This window comes from Carassius auratus, chromosome 19 (genome assembly GCF_003368295.1).
Source record: "Carassius auratus strain Wakin chromosome 19, ASM336829v1, whole genome shotgun sequence".
NCBI classification, from domain to species: Eukaryota; Metazoa; Chordata; class Actinopteri; order Cypriniformes; family Cyprinidae; genus Carassius; species Carassius auratus.
In genome coordinates this window covers 25,234,635-25,256,589 of record NC_039261.1, presented here as the reverse complement: position 1 = coordinate 25,256,589, position 21,955 = coordinate 25,234,635, and the positions used below count along the sequence as shown (strand labels likewise).

Below are 21,955 nucleotides of genomic sequence, written 5' to 3'. Positions count from 1 at the left end.
GAGGGGCGAAGTCAACATGGCCAGTCTGACCCAGATTTCACGTTCCTCACAGACAGCTTTTTGGTTTCTTGCTTTTTTTGATCGGTTCGGTGAGGGGAGCAGATCCAGACATTAAGGCAGCTTTACACATATGTTTTGTCTATGCTTAAACCTCTATAGGCCTGGAGGAATATTTCAAAGCAGACTATTGGGTTATAAACACACACACACACACATACACACACAATGATCTCTGCGTGCTGCTTCCTATTTAATAGAGGAAGCAAGGAAATTTCTTTTGTTCCTGTTGTTTCCTCACTATAGAATGTGTCTGTCAATGTAAATTCATATTATAATGGAGTTGAGAACTAAACCACAGCTTCTGTTCGCTAATCTGAAAACATTCGATTAATTAACAAACACGGCCTTCAAAAGACTGGAGTTGGAAATGTATTTAGAATGTTTTTGTAAGAAGTTTCTTATGTTCATCAAGGCTACATTAATCGGATCAAAAATACAGTAAAACAGTTCTATTGTGAAATATTATTCCAATTTATAATAACTGTTTTCTATGTTAATATATTTTAAAATGTAATTTATTCCTGTGATGCAAGGCTGAATTTTCAGCATCATTACTCCAGTCTTCAGTGCTACATGATCCTTCAGAAAGCCTTCTAATATGCTGATTTGATCCAACCTTTAGCATGTTTTTCAGGATTCGTTGAGGTATAGAAAAATAGTAGCATTCATTTAAAACAATTTGCAGTCACTTTTTTATATATAAATCTAACCCATCCTAGCATAATAAAAGTATAGTATAAAACAGTTAATTAGAGTTAGTTAAACACGACCAGTCTACATTTAGTCATTTTGCAGGTGCTAAATATTAATGATTACATCACTGGTCCTGAATCAGTTCTGAAAGAGATTTCATAGTGACTGGGCCAAACTTATGCTACAGGAAGTTGCATGAAGAAAAAACAAGATCCAACATTAGTGTTCAATTTGTGTATGTCGGCTACATTAATATAGCAATTGTCTGTGTCAATAATGTGAGCAGATTTGGCGGAGGAAAGAGAAAAGCTACTTTCACTGATGGTGAGAATCATGTCTGTGCATTAATGGGTGCCTTGCTGGGTTTGTGTGTGTTATAATCAGCATATCCTGCATAATAAAGGGATTAGTTCTGCTCTGTCTTTCTAAATATTAGCTGTGAGTGTGTTACACGGAGAATTCAGTGTGATTCAGACATTTTCTCCCATGATACATTTCAAACGGCAGACTTGCTTTGTTCGAAGACTCCAGGTGCAGACATATCCATCTGTGAGTGACCTAATTCTGGGCAATCACGAGAGACCACAATCATAAAAGCACATACAAGCGCTAATGCACAAACCACAACACAGTACGGCAAACAACCAGTCTTTTTATGTGTGTTTTTACGCTAATGTACCTCTATGATTACTGTCTTTTATTTAATGCTCAAGTCTTGTATATAATCTAAGCAGGTTTTATTAAATACATAATTTTCTTGTTTCTATTTACAATTTACATAAATGTAAATAAACGTTATTTTATATATATATATAGGCTATTATATAATAGGCTCCATTTATTTAAGTATATTTGATAAAAAATATGTATTATATTAGATTATATATACATATATATATATATATATATATATATATGTTATGACGATAAAATATTTAAATTATAGATAGATAGACCTACATAGAATATTCTAAGTATATATTATATTATATTATATTATATTATATTATATTATATTATATTATATACTGTATATGGAAATTATATTTACATATTAATATATACTACATATATTTATATATATATATATATATATTTATTATATGTAAATTGTAAAATTTCAAATTCTATCTATCTATCTATTTTAGAGTTTCTAAAACATTTATTTAAACTTAAAAAAAATACTAAAATAAATATTATATAAAGTAAACAGTATATTTAAAAAAGTATTAGTATCAATATTGTATGTTTTATTCTAAAGATTACGGTATATGTCCAGCTAAGTTATGGTCCAATCGTGTTGTTTGTAACTGTAAATATTTTGTCATGACTGTAACTACTGTTTCTCCACGCTGAAGTCCCAAGCTGATGTTAGAGTGAGTACAGTAGAGACTTATCTGACCCCCCTGACCTGTTTCGATGACCTCTTAATCTGTCTAGACTCTCTCCAGCGTTACATAATGAGAATATTTCATCCTCAGACAGCTCTGTTTCTTTGCTCTTCCCTGCAAACGATGTCCAGACTACAACAAACAAAACACAGCAGCAAACACTATAAACAAACAGGGCTGGAATTCACGATGAGCCGCAGCACTACATTACGTCCAATCCAACTTTACCCTGGAGACCAAATATGGATGAGCGTCTGTATCTCCCCTTTGGCAGACATTAGTGAACAATGAAATGCGGTTTTATAAATCCTCAGTGTTCCTCAGAGAATTTCCATCTGCTGCAGGCGAGCAACATACAGACTAGGGGTGTAACGATACGCGTATTCGTATTGAACCGTTCGGTACGACGCTTTCGGTTCGGTACGCGGTACGCATTATGTATACCGAACGGTTCGTTGGAGTAATTAATTATATTTGGAAAAAAAAAAAAAAAGAGAGAGATAGAAATATAATGATATGCGTTCAACAAGGTAGCCCAATAACCCAAACAACGTAACAGGCAACGCCCCTGACACTCCCGAAGAAGAAAAAAACACCATCTTATATGTTTATGTTAGGCTACTCAGCAGGCGCTCGCTCACTCAGTACGCGCTGAAGGCTCGTTGCAAAATAGCCAATGCGTTTAACAGACTAGAAATTAGAAGATCCTCCAATAACCAACAGGTCTGGTGTTTGGGTGCACTTTGGATTCCCTTTAAGCTATAATGGTGATGGCAAGAGAGCGCTCGGGCAGAAGCGCTCGGGCTCGCTCATGAGGCGTCTGTCTTTGCTAAGCAACAATGACGTGCTCTCTCCATGAGACGCGGAAATTTCAGCGAAGGATAAATGGATTTCCTGCTCTAAAAATCGCTTGCAGTAGCTCTGCTACTAAATTTATTTCAAAATTGCAATCCATATACAACTATGATCAGCTGTTCCTTCATCTTGGCTGAGCTCTCAACCTTGTTACGGGAAAGGATGAAGCTGATTGGTTGGTTCTTGTCACATGACCCGCGGTGCGCTTGCGGCATTCTGAAAAGTTGAGATGTTTTTACATTTTGCTGTATCTAAAACGTATCGAACCGAACCGAACCGAACCGTGACATCAGTGTATCGTATCGAACCGAACCGTGAATTTTGTGAACCGTTACACCCCTAATACAGACACAAGCTTCTACTGATTTGAGATGTGCTATTTTAGTTTGAGGGTTATAGTGGAGTACACAAATGGCATAACATATCTACATACTGACGGGAAACCTTGCAGGCAGGTGAAGGGGGCACTGGAGCACAGAAGCTCAAACAAGCCGCAAGCAGAAAGCATTCTGGGAGTTTGTATTTGGGTAGTGGGGGTAAATGTGGCTCAGATCCCACTGTAGATTTGCAAGCGTCTGTTCTGCTTTTGTCTGAGCTCTGCTGAAGGAAAACTTTTCAGTTAATTAAGAAATAATAGCTGTGAAGTAACTTTGTAGCAGTACAGATGTGTTTCATTTCCTTAATTTGACATTTTGTTGTTGATTTAAATATTTAAAAAGTTTAATTATGAAGTTAAAGTAAAAAAAAAAAAACGGCATCTGCGTATTTAATTTGGTATGAAAGGTAATGAAAACAACAGAAATGTGGGATTTTTTACCACTGTCATCAACTAATCAATTGAATAGCAACACCATGTCTTAACTAGGTAAGATGCAACAGCTTTCCAATATCAATTAATATGTCTGTCCTCACTGACTATCGTCTCGTGTAGGCAACCTTCAATACAACTTAAACTGTCAAGCAACACCTACGTAAGAGACTGTCTGACCAACATGTAAAAACAGGAATTTAACTGCTTTTGTTATTAATCTGAAAGAATACAACACAATAAAAGATCTAATTGCTACTAAGTGTTTTCAACAAAACTGAGTAGACATCAAAGCCAAAGACTTCCTGCCACTAACCTGGAAATCCGGCCTTGAAAAGTATAGCTACATAAGAAATAATGGAATTCAACTGCAGATGCCTACAGTTTTTATGCTCCCTAAACATGAATTTTACATATGCATTGCAAGAATTGCATGTGCACGTCACCATGAGATAGATATGAATCTGTAAGCAACCGAGCAGCATCACACTGGTGTGCAACACTGTAACATACTGTAACCAGAAATAATCTTCTTAATCAACTGAGGTGCTAAGACTTTCATTTCAGATTTTATTAAGCTATCAACTGCATTATTTACAGAGTACTTGGCCGCATACAAACATAGCCACCAAAATAACATATTAGGCAGCCAATCAGAACATTTTAATGTCTAATATACACTTACACTACCGGTCAAAAGTTTGGAATAATTCAGATATTTTTATGTTTTTGAAAAAATCTCTTATGCTTACTGAAGTGGCAGTTGTTTGATTAGAAATACAGTAAAAAAAAAAAAAATTATATATATATATATATATATATATATATATATATATATATATATATATATATATATATATATATATATATATATATATATATATATATATATATATATATATTTATATTATGAATTAAAATAACGGTTTCTATGTAGATATTTTAACATATCTTATAATTTAATTTAATCCTGTGATATATACAGTCTTCTGTATACAGTATACAGTATACAGTCTTCTGTGTCATATGATTGTTCAGAAATCATGTTCTTAATTATTATCAGTTATTACTGGTACTCATTTATTAATAACGGTTTCAATTATTTTCAATGTTGTACATAGTTTTTGCTGCTTTAATATTTTTTTGTGGAAATCATGTTACAGCACAGTATTTATTTGAAATAGAAATCATTAGTAACATTATACGTTTCTTTACTGTCACTTTTGATTACTTTAATGCATCCTTGCCGAATAAAAAAATAAAATAAATGTTTTGGTAGTGTATTATGGTTTCCATAAAAATAAGTAGCAAAAACTGATTATTAATAAAAAGACATTTTTCTTGAGCAGCAAAAGCAATCAACATAACAGAAGGATCAAAGTAATGGTTGCTTCCTTCAAATTTTAATAATATTTATTATTAAAATATTTTTCTGTATTTTAAGATCAAATAAACGCCACCTTAGCATCAGTGACTATATTCCAAACTTTAGAAGTGTATTTGAAGTGGGTGCATACTGCATACTACAATAGAAACCAAACAATAGTCAAAAAGTCCCTTTATCTTGGATTAGATATAGCATACATGCAGACAGTAAGAGCACAGTACTTACTATCTATCGTCACTGCAGCCATATTGTTAAAACAGGCATAAAAATAAAAATATCTGGCTTTGGCACTGTGTTCTAGAATGTGGTGATAATGGCACAAGCATTAATGAAAAAGGAACAGATGGGGAATTATTCCACTGCCAAACCAAAATCATGCACACATACTATGAATATGTTTCCCTACTGTCCAGATACATTCAATAAAACACAGGATTTGGATGAAAAAAGAGAGATCTGAATTCCAGAGATGATGATTTTTTCATCTGCGGAAGGGTTTTGTATAGTTCTCCTCTCCTTTTGGAAACGCTAAGACAGCTGAGTTATGTTTCAGACCGAATCTTGTCTGGGGATTTGTTTTAGTACTTATTTTTAAATGTGGATTTCTATGAATGAATGGTTGTTGAGACAGTCTCATGCTGCTATGAGCGACAAATAATGGATGATCGTACCGTTCCACTGATGAACAGAGCGGTCGAAGGAGAGGGTTTTTATAAGTTTGGAGTGCAGGTCAGGGTTGATTTGTTTGCTCAGATGTTTTCAGATGGCAATCTGGAGAGAGAGAAAATGATCAGTAGGTGTGACAGATCAGGTGGTCAGATTTAACTATACTTCAGTTAAAAACTAAAGTTACTATGACTTCTTAATCATATAATTTTTTTTTTTTTACAGTGTCCATTTAAGGTGCTTTACTGAATAGTAATTAATGGAACATAACGAAAACTGAAGAAAAATAAAGTTTTTCACATTTATAATATACATTTTCACATTATAAATTGGGTATAATAGCTATATACAATAATAGCTGCCTTTAAATTTTAAGATGGGTTTCCTCAGGCTGATTATATTTGGGAGTTTGTGGCATCTAAAAGACTGAAAACCCTATTTCTAAAGTTATATATGTTTTTTTTTGTTGTTGTTTTTTTAAGTCATGGTAAAAAGGTAATTTCAAACATTAGCACAGCATTTGTAGGCAGGTTAATCTAAAAATTTGTTTTGGGAAACCGTTTTCCCGTACAATATGTGCTTTGAAAAGGAGACAAAATAGATTTAGTGTTATCATTTTATGGCCTTCAGATTTACAAAACAGAAAGACAGACAGCATGTACTGTCTGTTTCTCAAGCCAGAGTTCGGACTGAGAGCAACTGGAGAGAAAAAGACGTAGATTCCAGTGTAGCCCTGATCTATCTGTATGTGTGTGTGTGTGTGTGTGTGTGTGTGTGTGTGTGTAGGTCACTATTAACTGGAAATGATGAGGTCACCTATTTGTTTCCAGAGTATTGATACAGCATTGTGTGTGTGTGTTTCCAGGTAGCAGGAGTGTCATTACAGTGTCCCACTCAACAACTGAAATATTCTGAACTCAGATGAGAGGTCTTCAACTTACCTGAGCGTGTACAATGACGTTCATCTCTCTGATACGTAGCTAAAATGTGTCTCACCCTCAAATCAACTGGCTCTTCTAGTTCACTAAAAAGAACCTGTTCAAAAGAATGTGTTTGCAAACTGGATTACAAGTAATGATGTTCAGTTTCTTGCACAGACTGATCGTTTTGCTTCATAAGACCTCAATATATGGTTAGGAGTCCTCGTTATTAATTTGGTATTCCCTGATATACTTTTTTTTTTACTTTCAAAGTGATGGTAGCCACTGACTTGCATTTCATGAATCACTAAGGACAATGGTTTCAGCGAATAATCTTCTTTACTATTCTACTGAAAAGTAACCTACACCTTGGACGGCCTAAGGGTGGGTTAACTGACAGCAGCTTTACATCTTTGGGTGCTCTATCCCATTAAAACTTGCATACTTACAATACAAAACTGATTTTCAAAGCTGTCATGAGCTATTTTGCTCATTTTTAAACATCAACTCTCTTCTTTTATGCTCACTTGGCCCTGCAGAGTGTTTCACTGAACACATTGTGTTACTGTTTTCGATGGGTTTTACCTTGTGTTGAGGCCATATTGAATATCAACTGCCCCAAAAAGGGTTAATAACTTCAACCATGTACACAGCTGGTGCCAAAGAGACAAAAGTAGGTCAGTGAACAAGCCACAGCACAACCCAACACAACATTATGCTTGTCTTCAAATAATAAGGGGGCCTAATGAAAGAAAATACATTTTCAGTGGTAAGGAACTGTTTTGTGATGGTCTGTACAGCACAAATTCAGTATCATAAGAAGCATTTAATTTTGTGAAGGGTTTGGTTCAGGACTTTCAAGGTGTTTGAGTGTCCTGGTAATTCAGTGTGTACATGTGCATGCTGTTCATCCTAACACACACTGAAATATCCAGAATGCATTGCTGTCTTTCTTTAAAATGCCCCAAAGTACACCACAACCAGATGGCCCAACAGCACAATGGATCCTCTCCATGAATAACCAAACCAAAACCGCACTTCTCCATCTCGGGCCCAACATCTCTGTACTAGACATTTCCCTCAGCTCTGTCCACAAGCTCTGCTCTCAAATGGGAAAAGCAGACTAGACGCAGAGCAAAAATCTGAAAATCTGTGTTTGGCTTCCACTAATCAACAAATCATGAGAAATTGTATGTTCTTTGATGTTTTTAGATTAAAGAACTGCACTTTGTATACTTTCACAGCTTCCTCATAGGAATCTATTTAAAACAAGCTGTAAAATATAATCATTCTAAACTTCCCCAAAGTTCTGACATAATTAACTGTTCATGCTTACACATGATACAATACAAATTAGTCACAGCGAATTAAGAAAGAACCGGGATAGATATATTATTCATAAAGACCAAAAAAAAAACTGACAATTATGGTCAAATAAGTAAAAGTTGGACAAACCTTGAGTGGGTGAGAGAGTGGAAATTAGTAATAAGAAACAAAATTATTATTGTTTTGGATAAAATAAAATAAAATTACTGCAGGGAGAAAAAACTAACAAACCATAAACAAAAGATATTTTGTAAATAAATAAATACAGAATGACATCTACTGTATATCTGTATCTAGGTGGAATCTGAAGACTCTCTTCAATGTTTTCTGAAAATCTGCAGAATTTCACATTATCAAAATGGCGAAATGTTTAAACACTTTGAAATCATAATAAATTACCAAAATTATTATGATATGAACATGCAAAATTAAAGACAAAATGAAATTCTATGAATATTTCTCTGGTTCTGTGGGCACACATTCAGTATGTGCATCTCCATATCCAGCTACTTCTTAACAAAAGGTACAGTATCTGAAGGCAAAATTCATTTGAATTGTTGATGCATCAGTCTGACAGGTTTCAGGGCACTGAAAAAACATGTGGGGTTTTTGCACCAATTTCACTATGGGGGGAGGAACAAAGTGACCAGTACCAGCCAGGCTTTTAAAAATGGACCAAAAAGAGAGAGATCAGATCGGGCTCAGTGCTCATTGTAAAGGGATGTAGTGATGAAGGAAAGCCTGAAGAACAGAAGAGGGGGAAGAGCTGAGTGTGTGCAACCAGTATTCCAGACATGTAGGGCGTCTCGCACTGGAAATGGAACTGTCAACACCCCACCACACATCATCACTCACATCACACACACACACACACACACACACACACACACACACACACACACACACACACACACACGCACACACGCACACACACACACACACAGTGTTGTCCCCATTGCATTGCAATTAAAGTTCTAGAGAAAAAAATAGGGACAGAGAGGGGGATGTGCAGTGTTGTGTCCAACTAAATCTAATTTTTCTCTCCAAGCATTTATTGTTCTGTTTTTGATTTTATCCTGTGGGGATTGATTGGATCATAAAAACAGGTAGATGTAGAAGGGCTGAAACAGGGACTGGTGACATAAGCTGAAACAATCAAGTTGTTACATTGATAAAAGAAAATAAACAAGGTCAATTTTAATTTCAAGTCGACTTCAAAGATTCTGTCTTGTAGAGCATTTGATCCAGTTGTAGCTCTCAGAGGTTGACGGGATAGAAGTTATTTCTTATGAATTAAGAGGTCTAGAAATTGGGGTCAAACCAATTTGGGGTCACAAACATTAACAGACATTCACTGTGTTGTGAGAAATGTGTGTCTTGACACAAAATGCACAGGAAGTGGATGAAATGGGTGTCACAGCCCATCATGACCATTTTCATCTTTTCAGCTATATCTATTCAGAATCACGCAGACTTTCACATGACAAAAACCATCATTCAAAAGAGAGACTTTGGGGGTCTGTCTATTAATAAAAAATAATTATCTACTTTTTAAATTAAATATTAAATCTAAAATACAATATTAAAATGTTCTTTAATAAATATACAGACAGACCGGACACATTTTCTTTCTTTTATGCATTCATATAAAATAGAACCTAAAATCTTCTATTTATAATAAATATACATAAATAGTTTGATCAGATATTGAATCACATAAGAGAACCATGACCTATTCATCTGTAAAATCCAAGTTAAAAACTGATTTTTTATGCACTGCAGGGTGTCCCTTACATGTCCATCTTATCTATAGATATGATCTTCAAAGACATGGTGTTTTTTTTTTTTTTTTTGTGATAACTCTTAAGAAAACCCCTCCATCTTGGAACAGGAAAGGTTTTGTAGCTCTTCATTTCATTCCCTTGGCCTTCACATTGCCTGGATTCTGACATAATGCTCCACAGCTACAGGGTCACCAAAGGTCAGTGTGATTATAAAGGACCTGGAGAGACATATACAGGGAGAGAATGAGAGGGGCTGTCAAGACTTTGCTGATGCCACAGGAAGCTCTGCTGATTACTGGTGTTGATGGATTAGATGGGCGGAAACTTCACAGTATCCTGAAGGACCTGGGATACTAACACAATGCCTTCAGTTTCATTCTCAAGTAGAAGAGTTACTGAGAGCCAAGTTAAATCCTCATTGTGTCTTTGAACAAAGCAGTTAGCCTAGATTTACCCCTGATGAAAATGTCCCCACATGAAAATTTCATTGCTCAGAAGCTGCTCTTTTGTATAAGTATAAGTATAATCAAGTAAACCTAATGTCACAAGTTTGTCACATGGGTTAAAAAAAGAGAGAGACCCAGATGCAGAATGATCAAGGGAGTCAGGTTTTTTGACAAGACAGGGATTAATATGGCGGATGTGAGAGTCCAAACTGTAAGAAGTGGCAGTCTGCTGGTCCTTGGTCGGACCTGGACAAAGCTTTGCTGGAGAACAAAGGCGATAGAGCATCACCAGTCAGTGAGAACTCTGGAGATCAGGCAGCAGCTTGAGAAACAAGGGCTTGATACTTTGAGCAGTAGTGAAACCAGTCCAGTCAGATCACCAGGTCTTGAGAACAGCAGCCAAGAGGGAATCAGGACACAACACAGAAACACACACAAGACATAATGACACAAGACAAGACCACAAGAGAGAACAAGCGGCAGCAAAATAAGACACTGACTATACACTAGGACTAGAAAAAATAAAAATAAAAAAAGATATAAAAATTGCAGAGAGCAAATAACAAAAGAATGAACCAAAGGGCAAATTCTAGGAATCAGTGACCGGAAATAAAAACTGGGCAAACACAAAATCAAAATAAAGAAAAAGAAAAAAAAAACAGAGGCTTGAGAAAAATAAAGAGAAACAAGACTAGAGCAAAATAAATTCAAAGAAAGCCTTACAAACTTAAAGATCACTAAATGAGTAAATGAGGAATAGACTAGGACTAAACAGGGGGCGGGGTATCTTGAAACAAGGAAGCAGGCCAGGACAAGAGGAGCACATGGCCAACATAAACAAAGACAAATCCATGTCCTCAGACACAAGACAAACAAAGACAGAACAGATATGACTGTCAGGGCCGGATCCTGACACTCCAGTCCAGGAAACGTTCATCTTTAAATATTATGAACCATATAAAAGTTATTGCCATGTTTACTTTATAAAACATAAAGATTAAGACATAAGAGACGCTCGGAAGGGGGAAGTTTTAAAAAATGATAAACTATCAGTTTTACGGCAGACTGAAAACAACAGGTTTTTGAGTCAAGTTTTGATCATGTAGAGGCCTTAGAAATCTGTGTATCAAAATGATACTGTAGATTTTATCAAAGAGAAACCAAAGAGATATTGAAGAGCTCTCTTTTGTGGTTCTTCTTTCCTTAAGCTTATTGCACCAGCTGGTCTGCATTAAATACTTCTACATTTCGTCCAAACTTCCTACCTAAAACACAAACACACACAACACAGAAGGCCATGGTTTTACATTAAAATGCACCAGTGATTGTTTTCTAAAACTCCCTAAACACAAATTTCTCTTTCAGTTCAACTCACAAGACTAAGTGCAGTTCACTGACTGACTACTCATGGTAGAGGAAACATTTGTTACTCACATGGTGGTGCCTCTAGAGTCAAACAGGATGATCCCATTATACCAAACCATGTGTATTGTGAGTTTTTATTGTCGAGCCCAGCTGTTAAACACAAAAATAGTTCAAGCGTCACCCACCTTCAGTACAGAACAACCACAAATCTCTCGGCTTTGGAAACCAACGTTATGGCAACAGCTGGTATAGAACATTGTGCAGCTCAGAGTTTGCAAAAACGTATAACTTTCTTTTCCTGTTATTTCATATCTTGACTGAAACTGCAAACTAATGACTTTTGTTATACAAAAAGAGCTCTCTCGTCTTGTAAATTTTCTAACAACCAAGGCAGAAGTTATAAACAACAGAGTTAAAGTTCCCATCTAAACATGCAAATTACAGTTTTAACAGCAACGTGTCACAATTAAGTTTTTATATTTTCTAACATTGTTTATATAAGACACATAAATGTGTGTCATTTGCCTACATGCAACTTCCACTATAACACAACTTGTAGAAGTTCTATAAATTTTACAAAGTAATTGTAATTTTAATAATAAAAATATGTTAAAATGGTTAACTGTTAGTTAAAAAAAACTGTGATAGATATATTGTGACATTCCATGCAGTCTTACAGTGAAAGGTTCTAATGCGATGGTCAATGTATTATAAAGGTAAAAACTGATTTTTGTGGTATTATTTGGTATATTTACCAAATAATACCACAATATATTTATATTTATAAGCCTGCATCTCTGATGAGTGCGTGTGGCATGGGCAGCTTACACATCTAGAAAGGAACCATCAATGCTGAAAGGTATATCCAAGTTCTAGAACAACATATGCTCCCATCCAGAAGTCATCTCTTTTAGGGAAGACTTTGCATTTTCCAACATGACAATGCCGGACCACATACTGCATCAATTACAACATTATGGCTGTGTAGAAGGAGGATCCGGGTATTAAAATGGCCAGCCTGCAGTCCAGATCTTTCACCCATAGAAAACATTTGGCGCATCATAAAGAGGAAGATGCGACAAAGAAGACCTAAGACAGTTGAGCAGCTAGAAGCCTGTATTAGACAAGAATGGGACAACATTCCTACTCCTAAACTTAAGGAACTTGTCTCCTCAGTCCTCAGATGTTTGCAGACTGTTATAAAAAGAAACAATATCTTTTTTAAGATGTGTTGATGCCATGAAATTTTAAATCAACTTATTTTTTGCTTAAAATGATACATTTTCTCAGTTTAAACATTTGATATGTCATCTATGTTGCATTCTGAATAAAATATTGAAATTTGAAATTTCCACATCATTGCATTCTGTTCTTATTCACAACTTTGTACAGTGTCCCAGCTTTTTTGGAATCGGTTTGTAAATTGTTTTTAATATATATATATATATATATATATATATATATATATATATATATATATATGTGTGTGTGTGTGTGTGTGTGTGTGTGTGTGTGTATGTGTGTGTGTGTTTTTAATATATATATAGTTAATTATGTATAGTTATATAAGTTGAATACTTAGGATATAGTTATAATGTAGTAACAGTGCTTAAATATAACACTAATTAACCAAATGATTCCTAAAGTAGATAAAGAAAAAATCTCTGTTGCGTTCTAGCTCAGCCTTCTTATAATGAGAAAAATGAGGAAGTCATTTAAAGGATGTTTGTGAAGGAAGCAGGTGCACAAAAACACTGCGTGTCACAGAAAGCTCCGTCTAACCCAGCTGCCATTAATGTATGACAAATGTTTGTTTTGAGATGCATGATTGCAGATAATATGATTGTGGTCCTGGAACAAAGAGCGGGGCTCTGAGTCTGCAGGAACTTCTCAAGAGACCTGTAGAAATGAGATGCAGGCAAACATAGGCCTGTGCTTGGAATAGCATGCTACTAAACGACTATTCTGTATGGTATATATATGTATACTATATATATGCAAATGTTCAGCATGCACTGAATACCCATTTAATCAACTACATTTGTCAAAATGTGTTAAAGTAATTATATATTTCCATAATGTAATAATCTACCAGCAGGGGCAAACAAGGCTATAATTACCATCCGAACATCACTGGATGACCTGTACTACAAGGTTGACTATACATCCTTTTATCCTGGACATGAACTAGTCGGGCTTTCTAAATTGCCTAAAATGTCCAGGTTTTGGCTTCGTTTTCTTAGATTGACATGCTTTCTAAGATCTCACCTACTCACATGCCACGGCTGATCAATTTTGCTCAATGCCTGAACACTTCTGGTCAAACTACTTTTCAGCCTTACTTCAGGAAGTAAGAAAACAATAGGAAAATTAAGCCAAATTCCAGACATTTTAAGCAACTAAGAAACCCTGGCCAGAACAAGTCCAGCAAAAAGAAAAAATATGTATAGTCACCCTATACTGTTACACTTGCCAAATATCTACAGTACACTTAAAATGCATTATTCTCTAAATGCAATGCACAATTCTCTAAATGCAATGCAACTTAAACTGAAAATAATACTAGCTGCTATTTAATATCTCATTTTTAACTTTAACTTAAAAAAAAAATACTGTTAAAACAAAATTAAATTGTTTTCCATGCAAAACAACTTTTTTATTTCCAAACTGGATGCCCAAATAAACATGCAACATGAGGCCATATGACAGTAACTGGATGTTCACAACCTTACAGTAAATTAACTGAAATAGAAACTAAATACAGCAAAAGTGGAATAAAAGAGAAATTGGTTGTGCATTTGTAGTAAAGCTTCAGTGGAGTATCTAACGTTCAGTATAAACTGAAAGACCCTCATGTTCTGCATGTTTTTTAAGCCAGTATTCATAACTGCTTCAAAGCATGTGCATGCATACACTGCAAGCTCAAACTCACATAAACAGACAGTCACACCCCGGCCTACTGTTAGATCAGGCCATCCAGGGCGTTTCCTCTCACTTCTTTTCTATCATCTTTTCTTTACTGTCAATAGCTCTCTTAAACACACTGACACCCAGCATACCGGTGAGTACATTACCTCTTTTATACCTGTTTTGTGTATAAGGTTGTGTGAGGTGTGTAATGAATCTTTCTGGAAGCAGAGCATCTTTCATACAGTACATTTGATTTCAGATGCACATTTACCAAAAAACAGCACATTTCATATGAGGAACCTGAACTCAGAAATCGAACTCTCAGTCATCTCCTAGTTGTTTTAACTAAAGAGGTTGTTTACACATCAGAGTTGTAAAATCAGACTTATTATTATTAATATAGATATTAATATAAACAAAATCTGCATCGTTATCATTTCCCACAACTTATTACTTTGTTTTAAATTTAAGATCGATATGAAACATGTACAGTGAGACCTTACATATATATATATACATATTATATTAGATATTTAAAAAATATATCGGTAACATATCTTCTAAAAAATAAGCAAGCAAACAAGCTACACTGTTCATGGCTTATGATCAACCTCATTTCACAACAGGAAACCACAATATGAATGTAGTTCGTAGTTCAACTGCTAAATTTTTTTGTCTCTTAAATGACATGGCAAATTAAAAACCAGCAAAAACAAAGCGTTCATTAGCGAGAATTTAAACAGTCCAGTCAATAAAAGGTCATCTGGAACCATGTTAGTATTTAGAATTCAAGAATGACTGGAAAAAATAAACCAAAATCCTTCTTGCATCAATCCCAGCCACATCCACATTTGAATAATCATCTTGGATCTTATGTAATAGTCTCATTATTCTAGTGCCTGTGGTCATGGTTGGTACATTCACCACTCATGTAATGCCTGCCTACAGTGATGACTTAAAGTTTGACAAATAAACCTATTAAAGCTGTTTGACATCAAGGGCTAAAAGATCTTGATCAAAATCCCCAGGCAGTACATTTGTATCCATTACTTCAGGTCAAAAATGTTTATTAAAGAATTCCATGTATAAGTGTGTGTGTGTGTGTGTGTGTATATAAAACATATGGAAACCTTGATCTTATTGGTCTGGAGTAAAATCATTTACCAGGTGGTGTACAGAAGTGTTTATCAAAGTTGTAAACAAACTGAAAAACACAAAGCCAAGATGCGTTTTGGTCAAAGTGTACGTGTGTCATCACTTAATTTATCCCTTCCTTAATATCTAGGACAGTGAGCTCATACTATAATCTGTTAATAACTGCGCTGTATTATTTCCGAGGAAATATCGACGCCGCCTTTTATGGCTTATAAAAAGTTTTCACTCTTTGAATTCCGCAGCGTCTAGTCCGCTGACTGCGGTGACATCACGATCCACGAGTGGAAGGTCCTGACCAATCAGTGTGCGTTATGCAAATGAGCTCGCGCAGGTTAGCAGAGAGTAGTGCGCGCTCCTCCCGCTCGCGATAGATGAATACACAGACCCTCGAGCGCGCAGCACATTCACCGTTATCACTCCGTTCCTGCGATACACAGTGAACATGGGCATAATACGCGTCTAGTCTCGTTTAAACGCTAAAAGAAGAGTTTCTCCTGACCTTGAACACGGATTTTGTTTCTTACTGGAGTTACTGAAGAGCGAAAGACGTGTAAAAATGAAGTACAAAGTAAGTGACTGTCCATTCATGCGAGCTATTTCCGTAAACTAACGTTATAATGGAACTCATATGTTTACTAAAGTAAAATGTGTAGAGTTTACATGTTTATCAAACTTAGAAGGGATTTCTATGACTCTTTAAATGAAAGCGCAACTGTGATAGATAGATAGATAGATAGATAGATAGATAGATAGATAGATAGATAGATAGATAGATAGATAGATAGATAGATAGATAGATAGATAGATAGATAGATAATATGCAAAGAGGTATAAATTGTACATTGTACATTATGTTACCTTTATTTATATGTGCCATTATTGTGTGAATGTTTATTATACTGGGGCAAATTATGTAAATTCAATAGAGGATGTGATTAAGCATCCTTCCCTTTTAGTACCAATGGTATCTCACTAGTTAAATACTCCTCAACTTGACAACAAGGCTGGCTCCAGCTCTGAACAGCAGTCATTTGTGTGCGTAACCAACCATTCATTTATTGCATGGCTGGTATGATCCAAAAGCAAAGTGCAAATCACATCATTTATTACAACCATGACACAAAAGCACTCTTTGAGCTCTATTGTAGCAAGACTTGTAATAAATGATGTGATTTACACTCTGCATTTTCAACTCAGGTTACTCGGAGCCACTTGAGGATATATGGGGCCATTCATTAGCCCAGTCTCCAGCCCCTTTTCCAATTTGAGCCTCACTGCGATTGTGTAATGTGTTGTCCTAAAGCAAACAGCATGCATTTTGTTCAAAGTAACAGGGTTGCTGTTATACTAAGTGTTCCTGGTGGAGACAGAAAATAAAACCACTCCAGGATTTTATGTGCACGTCCATGTTTGATTTGTGCATAGATTGCCCTTTACACTGGGACTGTTTTCTGAGAGTGATTTTATAGCCGTCATTCGAAAATGATGAATAGACTCATTAATGAATTCTATATCTTTATACTTGTACTTATTCTATTGTTATTAAAATTTGATTTGATCATTTTTTTGTGTGATATACAGGATGAATATATGGCTTTAGATCACTTAGAATATTGTGCATGAGTCTTATCACTTTAATGATACTTTTATGGTGCTTATTTAATAATTTTATAGTTTGACAGTCTCAGACCCCATTCACTTTCATTATATATATATTAAAATTGACTTTTTAAGTAAAATGACCTTTTGTGTAAAACAGAACTCCGCCATACTTTCAAAGGTTTTCCCAGCTGATTTTGGGGCACTCAAAAGTGTGCCTAAACTTTGGCTAAATCTGTATTTCCAATCCAAGTGCACATTGCATGAGGGCAGATTTTCATTCAGGAGAAACTTGGCCCTTGTGTGCGATTCCCTCTCACATTTGCATAGTCTTTGAGGCTTTCAGCCCTTTGGGAAGATTTGCTTCCTACTTTGGTAGGAGGATCGAGTGGCTCTTCCTGAATGGAATGCTTTTGTCTGCTTCACACTATCTGGGGAATGTGGAGTACTTGGCAAGACACGGACTGTTAGCGCATATCAGACTGTTTGGATCCCTCTACAGTATGGCAATGAGCCTCTATTGCGATCTCTCTCAAATATGCTAACCAAAGCTGCATTTATTGTCTTTATCTGCAAGAATATATTAATAATGTGAAATAAAAATGAAAAAAAAAAAAATCATTAAAAAAATTTCAGAAGCCAATAGTCTTCAGTGTCACATGATCATGTGGAATCATTGAATGGTGATTTGGTGCTTATGAAACACTTCTTATTGTCAGTTTTAAAGTTATGCTGCTTAATTTTGTGGATATTTGAAAATTCTTTATTGAAAATTCTAAATAACTTTATTTAAAAAATATATATATATATATTGTACACTCTAAAAAAATGCTAGGTTGTTTCAAATAACCCAGTTGTTGGGTTAAATTTTTAAAATACCTTTTTTTAACCCAAAAGTTTGGTTAGTCCACATTTGACCCAAAGATGGGTTTAAACATTCCAGCATTTTTTTAGAGTGTAACATTATAAATGTTTATTTTAAAAGAAAAGATTATTTTGACTAATCTATATAAAACATGTTTTTTTAATTAATTATTATTATATATTAAAAAAAATCTATATAAATAAAAAAATAAGAACATAAATACATTAATTAATAAATAATAAATACTTATTAAAAAAGTCAGAAAGTTTTTGTGAGTTTCACCGCATAACTTCAGAGGAAGTTACATCAAAACAGATCCAATTTCCTTTCATCTCCTGTTGACACAGAGAGCTCCTTTGTTTTGCTGGCATTTCTGAAACTTTTAAAGCATCTTTGCCTCAGAGACTGGTTTACTTTGTGGAGGACTTTTACCGGAGGGAATTAGAGGGTCAGGGCCGCAGGGGCAAACTGGTCACGCTGGTGTGGTTTCTGACGCAGAACAACTGATGTACATCACCCTGAGTGACACACAGGCTGTTTTCGGTTCACGGTCTGATAACTATCTGCCAAACAGAGTGGACAGACAGCTGACAGAATAACTAAGGCCATGCTTCCTCAGTTTAACCTGTTTACTTGCACAAGCACTCTTAAAAAACAAAGGTTTCTTAACTGGTTCTTTTGGGGTATCAAGGAAGTCCCTCACACAGTCCATGAGGGGGATGTACGTTAAACATGAAGTTCTCACCAGAGCCAGTTTTCCACCTTTGGAGCAATGAAGACACTGAACAGACCTCATCTTTCAGTCACGTGGTCCATATCTTGACGTCACACATCCCAAAAGTCAGTCAAAACCAGGCCTATGTTTTCCAGCAGGTGCGCAGGTGGGAGGATATACATAACACACAAATAATCCTCAAACAAGCAGACCTGTATGCCCTCTTATTAGATTTCGGAGCTCATGCAGCCTGTTTTAACAGACATGGGGATCTGGGAACAGTTTGAGACTGTTACGCCATCGATTTTCCTTCAGGAGCACATCGAAATGAGAGCCAACCCCTCCTTCTAAACACCCAGCCACACTCAAACATCTGTACCCTGCTTTCCTGCTTTCTTTTCACTCTTATGTAACTGTGGCACAAATAGCCTGACAGGCACAAAGAACTGATTAGGTGAAGTAAACGTTCTGGGATTTGTTTTTCTTTCTCTTTTCTCTAGGCTGTAGTCTAAGTAGAGGGTTCTGTTTGGAAATGTACATTGTTCTCAATGTGTCTGATGGGAAAAAAATAGGGGGTTGCCCCACTGAAATGAACAGAAATGGCAAATGCAAGGCAGAGAAAGGGTAGAATGTGATTTTGTGAGTCTGAAAGAGAAAATTAACATCAGTGATTTTTATTTGACAGCAAAATCAAAGAAAGGAATGATCTATCTCATTCCTAGATTAAACGGAGACCACAATAAAAATTGTGCTTAAGTCTCCCTATTTTCGGAATTTAATATTTCCCTAGCAATCAAATGGTAACTTAATTTCCAATATGGAATAAAAAAAAGAAAAAAGGTAATTGCAAGTTTTTAATCTCTCTCTCTTTTTCTTTTTTTTTCTACAATTGAGAGCTTATATCTCACAAATTAGAATATTTGAGAGTTTATATAGGAATTTTCTTCTCAGAATTGTGTTCATATCTCACAATTGCTAGTTCTAAACTTACAATTTTAAGTTAAAAAGACATCATTCAGATTCTTTTTATCCTGATTCTGTTTATACTAGAATCTATACCTTGCAATTCTAAGTTTCTGAAATGAGTTACGAGTTAACCTCATAATTCTGAGTTTTTGTTTTTTGAAATATTTTTATATCTCACTTTTTTTTCTTCTCAAAGTTGCAAGAAAACAATTAGATTTGTGAGATATAAACTTGCAATTGTGAGTGAACTTGCAAATTATTTATTTTTTATTCCAATGGCAGAAATAAGCTTCCCACACCTGGTGTTTCGGAAACATTTGTCAAAATAGTCAATCAAAGTGAGAGTTCTTATATGAACTCGATATAACACATTTCTAATCAGATTTTGCCTAATTATACAGAAAACATAATTATATAGATAACCTAATTATCTTAATGATTCAATCCATATTACTTTACACTATTAACAAAAATCTTGTTTGCATTATTTCTCTAGAATTTTAGCCAACGATAAGACAGGATTGATAACGTAGCTGAGAACTCAAACTCAATGAAGAGCAATAACATTTATCTTTAGGTGTGTGGGAAGTTATTAAATATAAAGGAACTCACTGAAAGGTCTTTCAATTTAAAATCACTTCTCGTTTCCATCTATTGGAGAACACTGGAGTATGAAGACTTTTGTGTGAGTGAATGTGTGTGTCTGTATATTCATGTGTTTGGTCTGTGTGTGTGTGTGTGTTGGCCACGTCAGGGTGGTATTGTGGATAAAGAACACTTCTCAGCAGGCATTCCACATTCCCCAGGGTAAGAACAAGGGCTATTCAGAGAGCAGGTCTCAACCAGCGCTCCACAGCACAGCTCTGCTCTGTTTGAAAGGCACGGACAAAGAAAAGAGATGATTCTGAAGGAGCCGAGAACCCTCCTGCATATACGAACATGGGGGGTTGCAAAGATGCATCAAATAAGAAACTGTGAACCTTTCAGAACCGTAACCCGCAAAGATGTTAAAGAGCACACCGACCCCCAATATTCAGATTAGTGACCCATATATGAGATTCAAAAGTTTATTCATCAAGCCTGGATTGTGGGATTATATTCACAAACAAATCTTCAGAATTCAGATCATCATTCTTCCACAATTGCCGACAAACTAAGAAAGCCAAGAGTTTGTTTGCATCCAATGAAAGGTAAACTAGATTAGATTGATCCATTTGAAATCCGAAGGAGGATAGTTTGCCTTTTGTGGTGATTTAGAGCGATTATCTGCAGTCAAAAGGTGGGATGGCAAACTGTCAGATAAGAGGAACTTTGACAGCTGCTAACGAGGGAAGCAAATAAGGTTGGCGTGATAGTGTGGGACTGTTTCCCTTGAACTTTGTGACTTCTCTTTATTTGTAGTCATCACTATTTAAAGACTGACCTCATTCTTCTGGAAATATTTTAATGGATTTGTCATTCATTGTTAATTTCCAGTGTTTCATTTAGTTACTTTTTTATATTTATGTAGTTGTATTTATTTGATTATTTATTATTTATTTCTTTGTATTTAAAAATGGCAATGAAAATAATTTTTAAATATATTTTCATAAGATCTTTTGTCATCTTTTGTCCTAGTCAATACACACACACACAGACACACCATAAACTACATTTCTCTTTTAAAACATTTTTAGAATGTAAATATTTTTAGTGTTGTGAGCTCACTGCTAAGAAATAACAGGTGTTGTTTTTCTAGTGTTAGTCTCGTGACACACAGCGGTTTCTGAGGACATATGTTTTTCTGCTTCATTTAGACATGTCAGAGCGAAACAGGCTTGCCCTATTGACCCAAAATCCTTTGAAAGTAATTTACAGCGAGCTCATGTACTACTTATCTGTGCCCGACCACTACAGACTTTCACGAGAAGTGTGAAATTGAGATGACATTTCCCGCTCTTGTCCCTGCTGTGACATCATAAATCTATCCCACATCCAAGTCGCTAGCTGGTTTGGGGGGGATTATGGCTTAAACTATCTCCCACAGGATGAGTGAACCCGATTA

General features: G+C 35.5%; 1 protein-coding gene across 1 annotated transcript in view; it reads left to right on the top strand.

Moving 5' to 3' along the window:
- The first annotated feature begins 16,114 nt into the window (after positions 1 to 16,114).
- LOC113119937 (enhancer of filamentation 1-like) overlaps positions 16,115 to 21,955 on the top strand; it is a 32,466-nt gene continuing 26,625 nt past the window's right edge. The window contains exon 1 of the mRNA XM_026289686.1: positions 16,115 to 16,334. Coding sequence (XP_026145471.1) covers positions 16,323 to 16,334 — 12 coding nt within the window. The 5' untranslated portion in view covers positions 16,115 to 16,322. The remainder of the gene's footprint in view (positions 16,335 to 21,955) is intronic.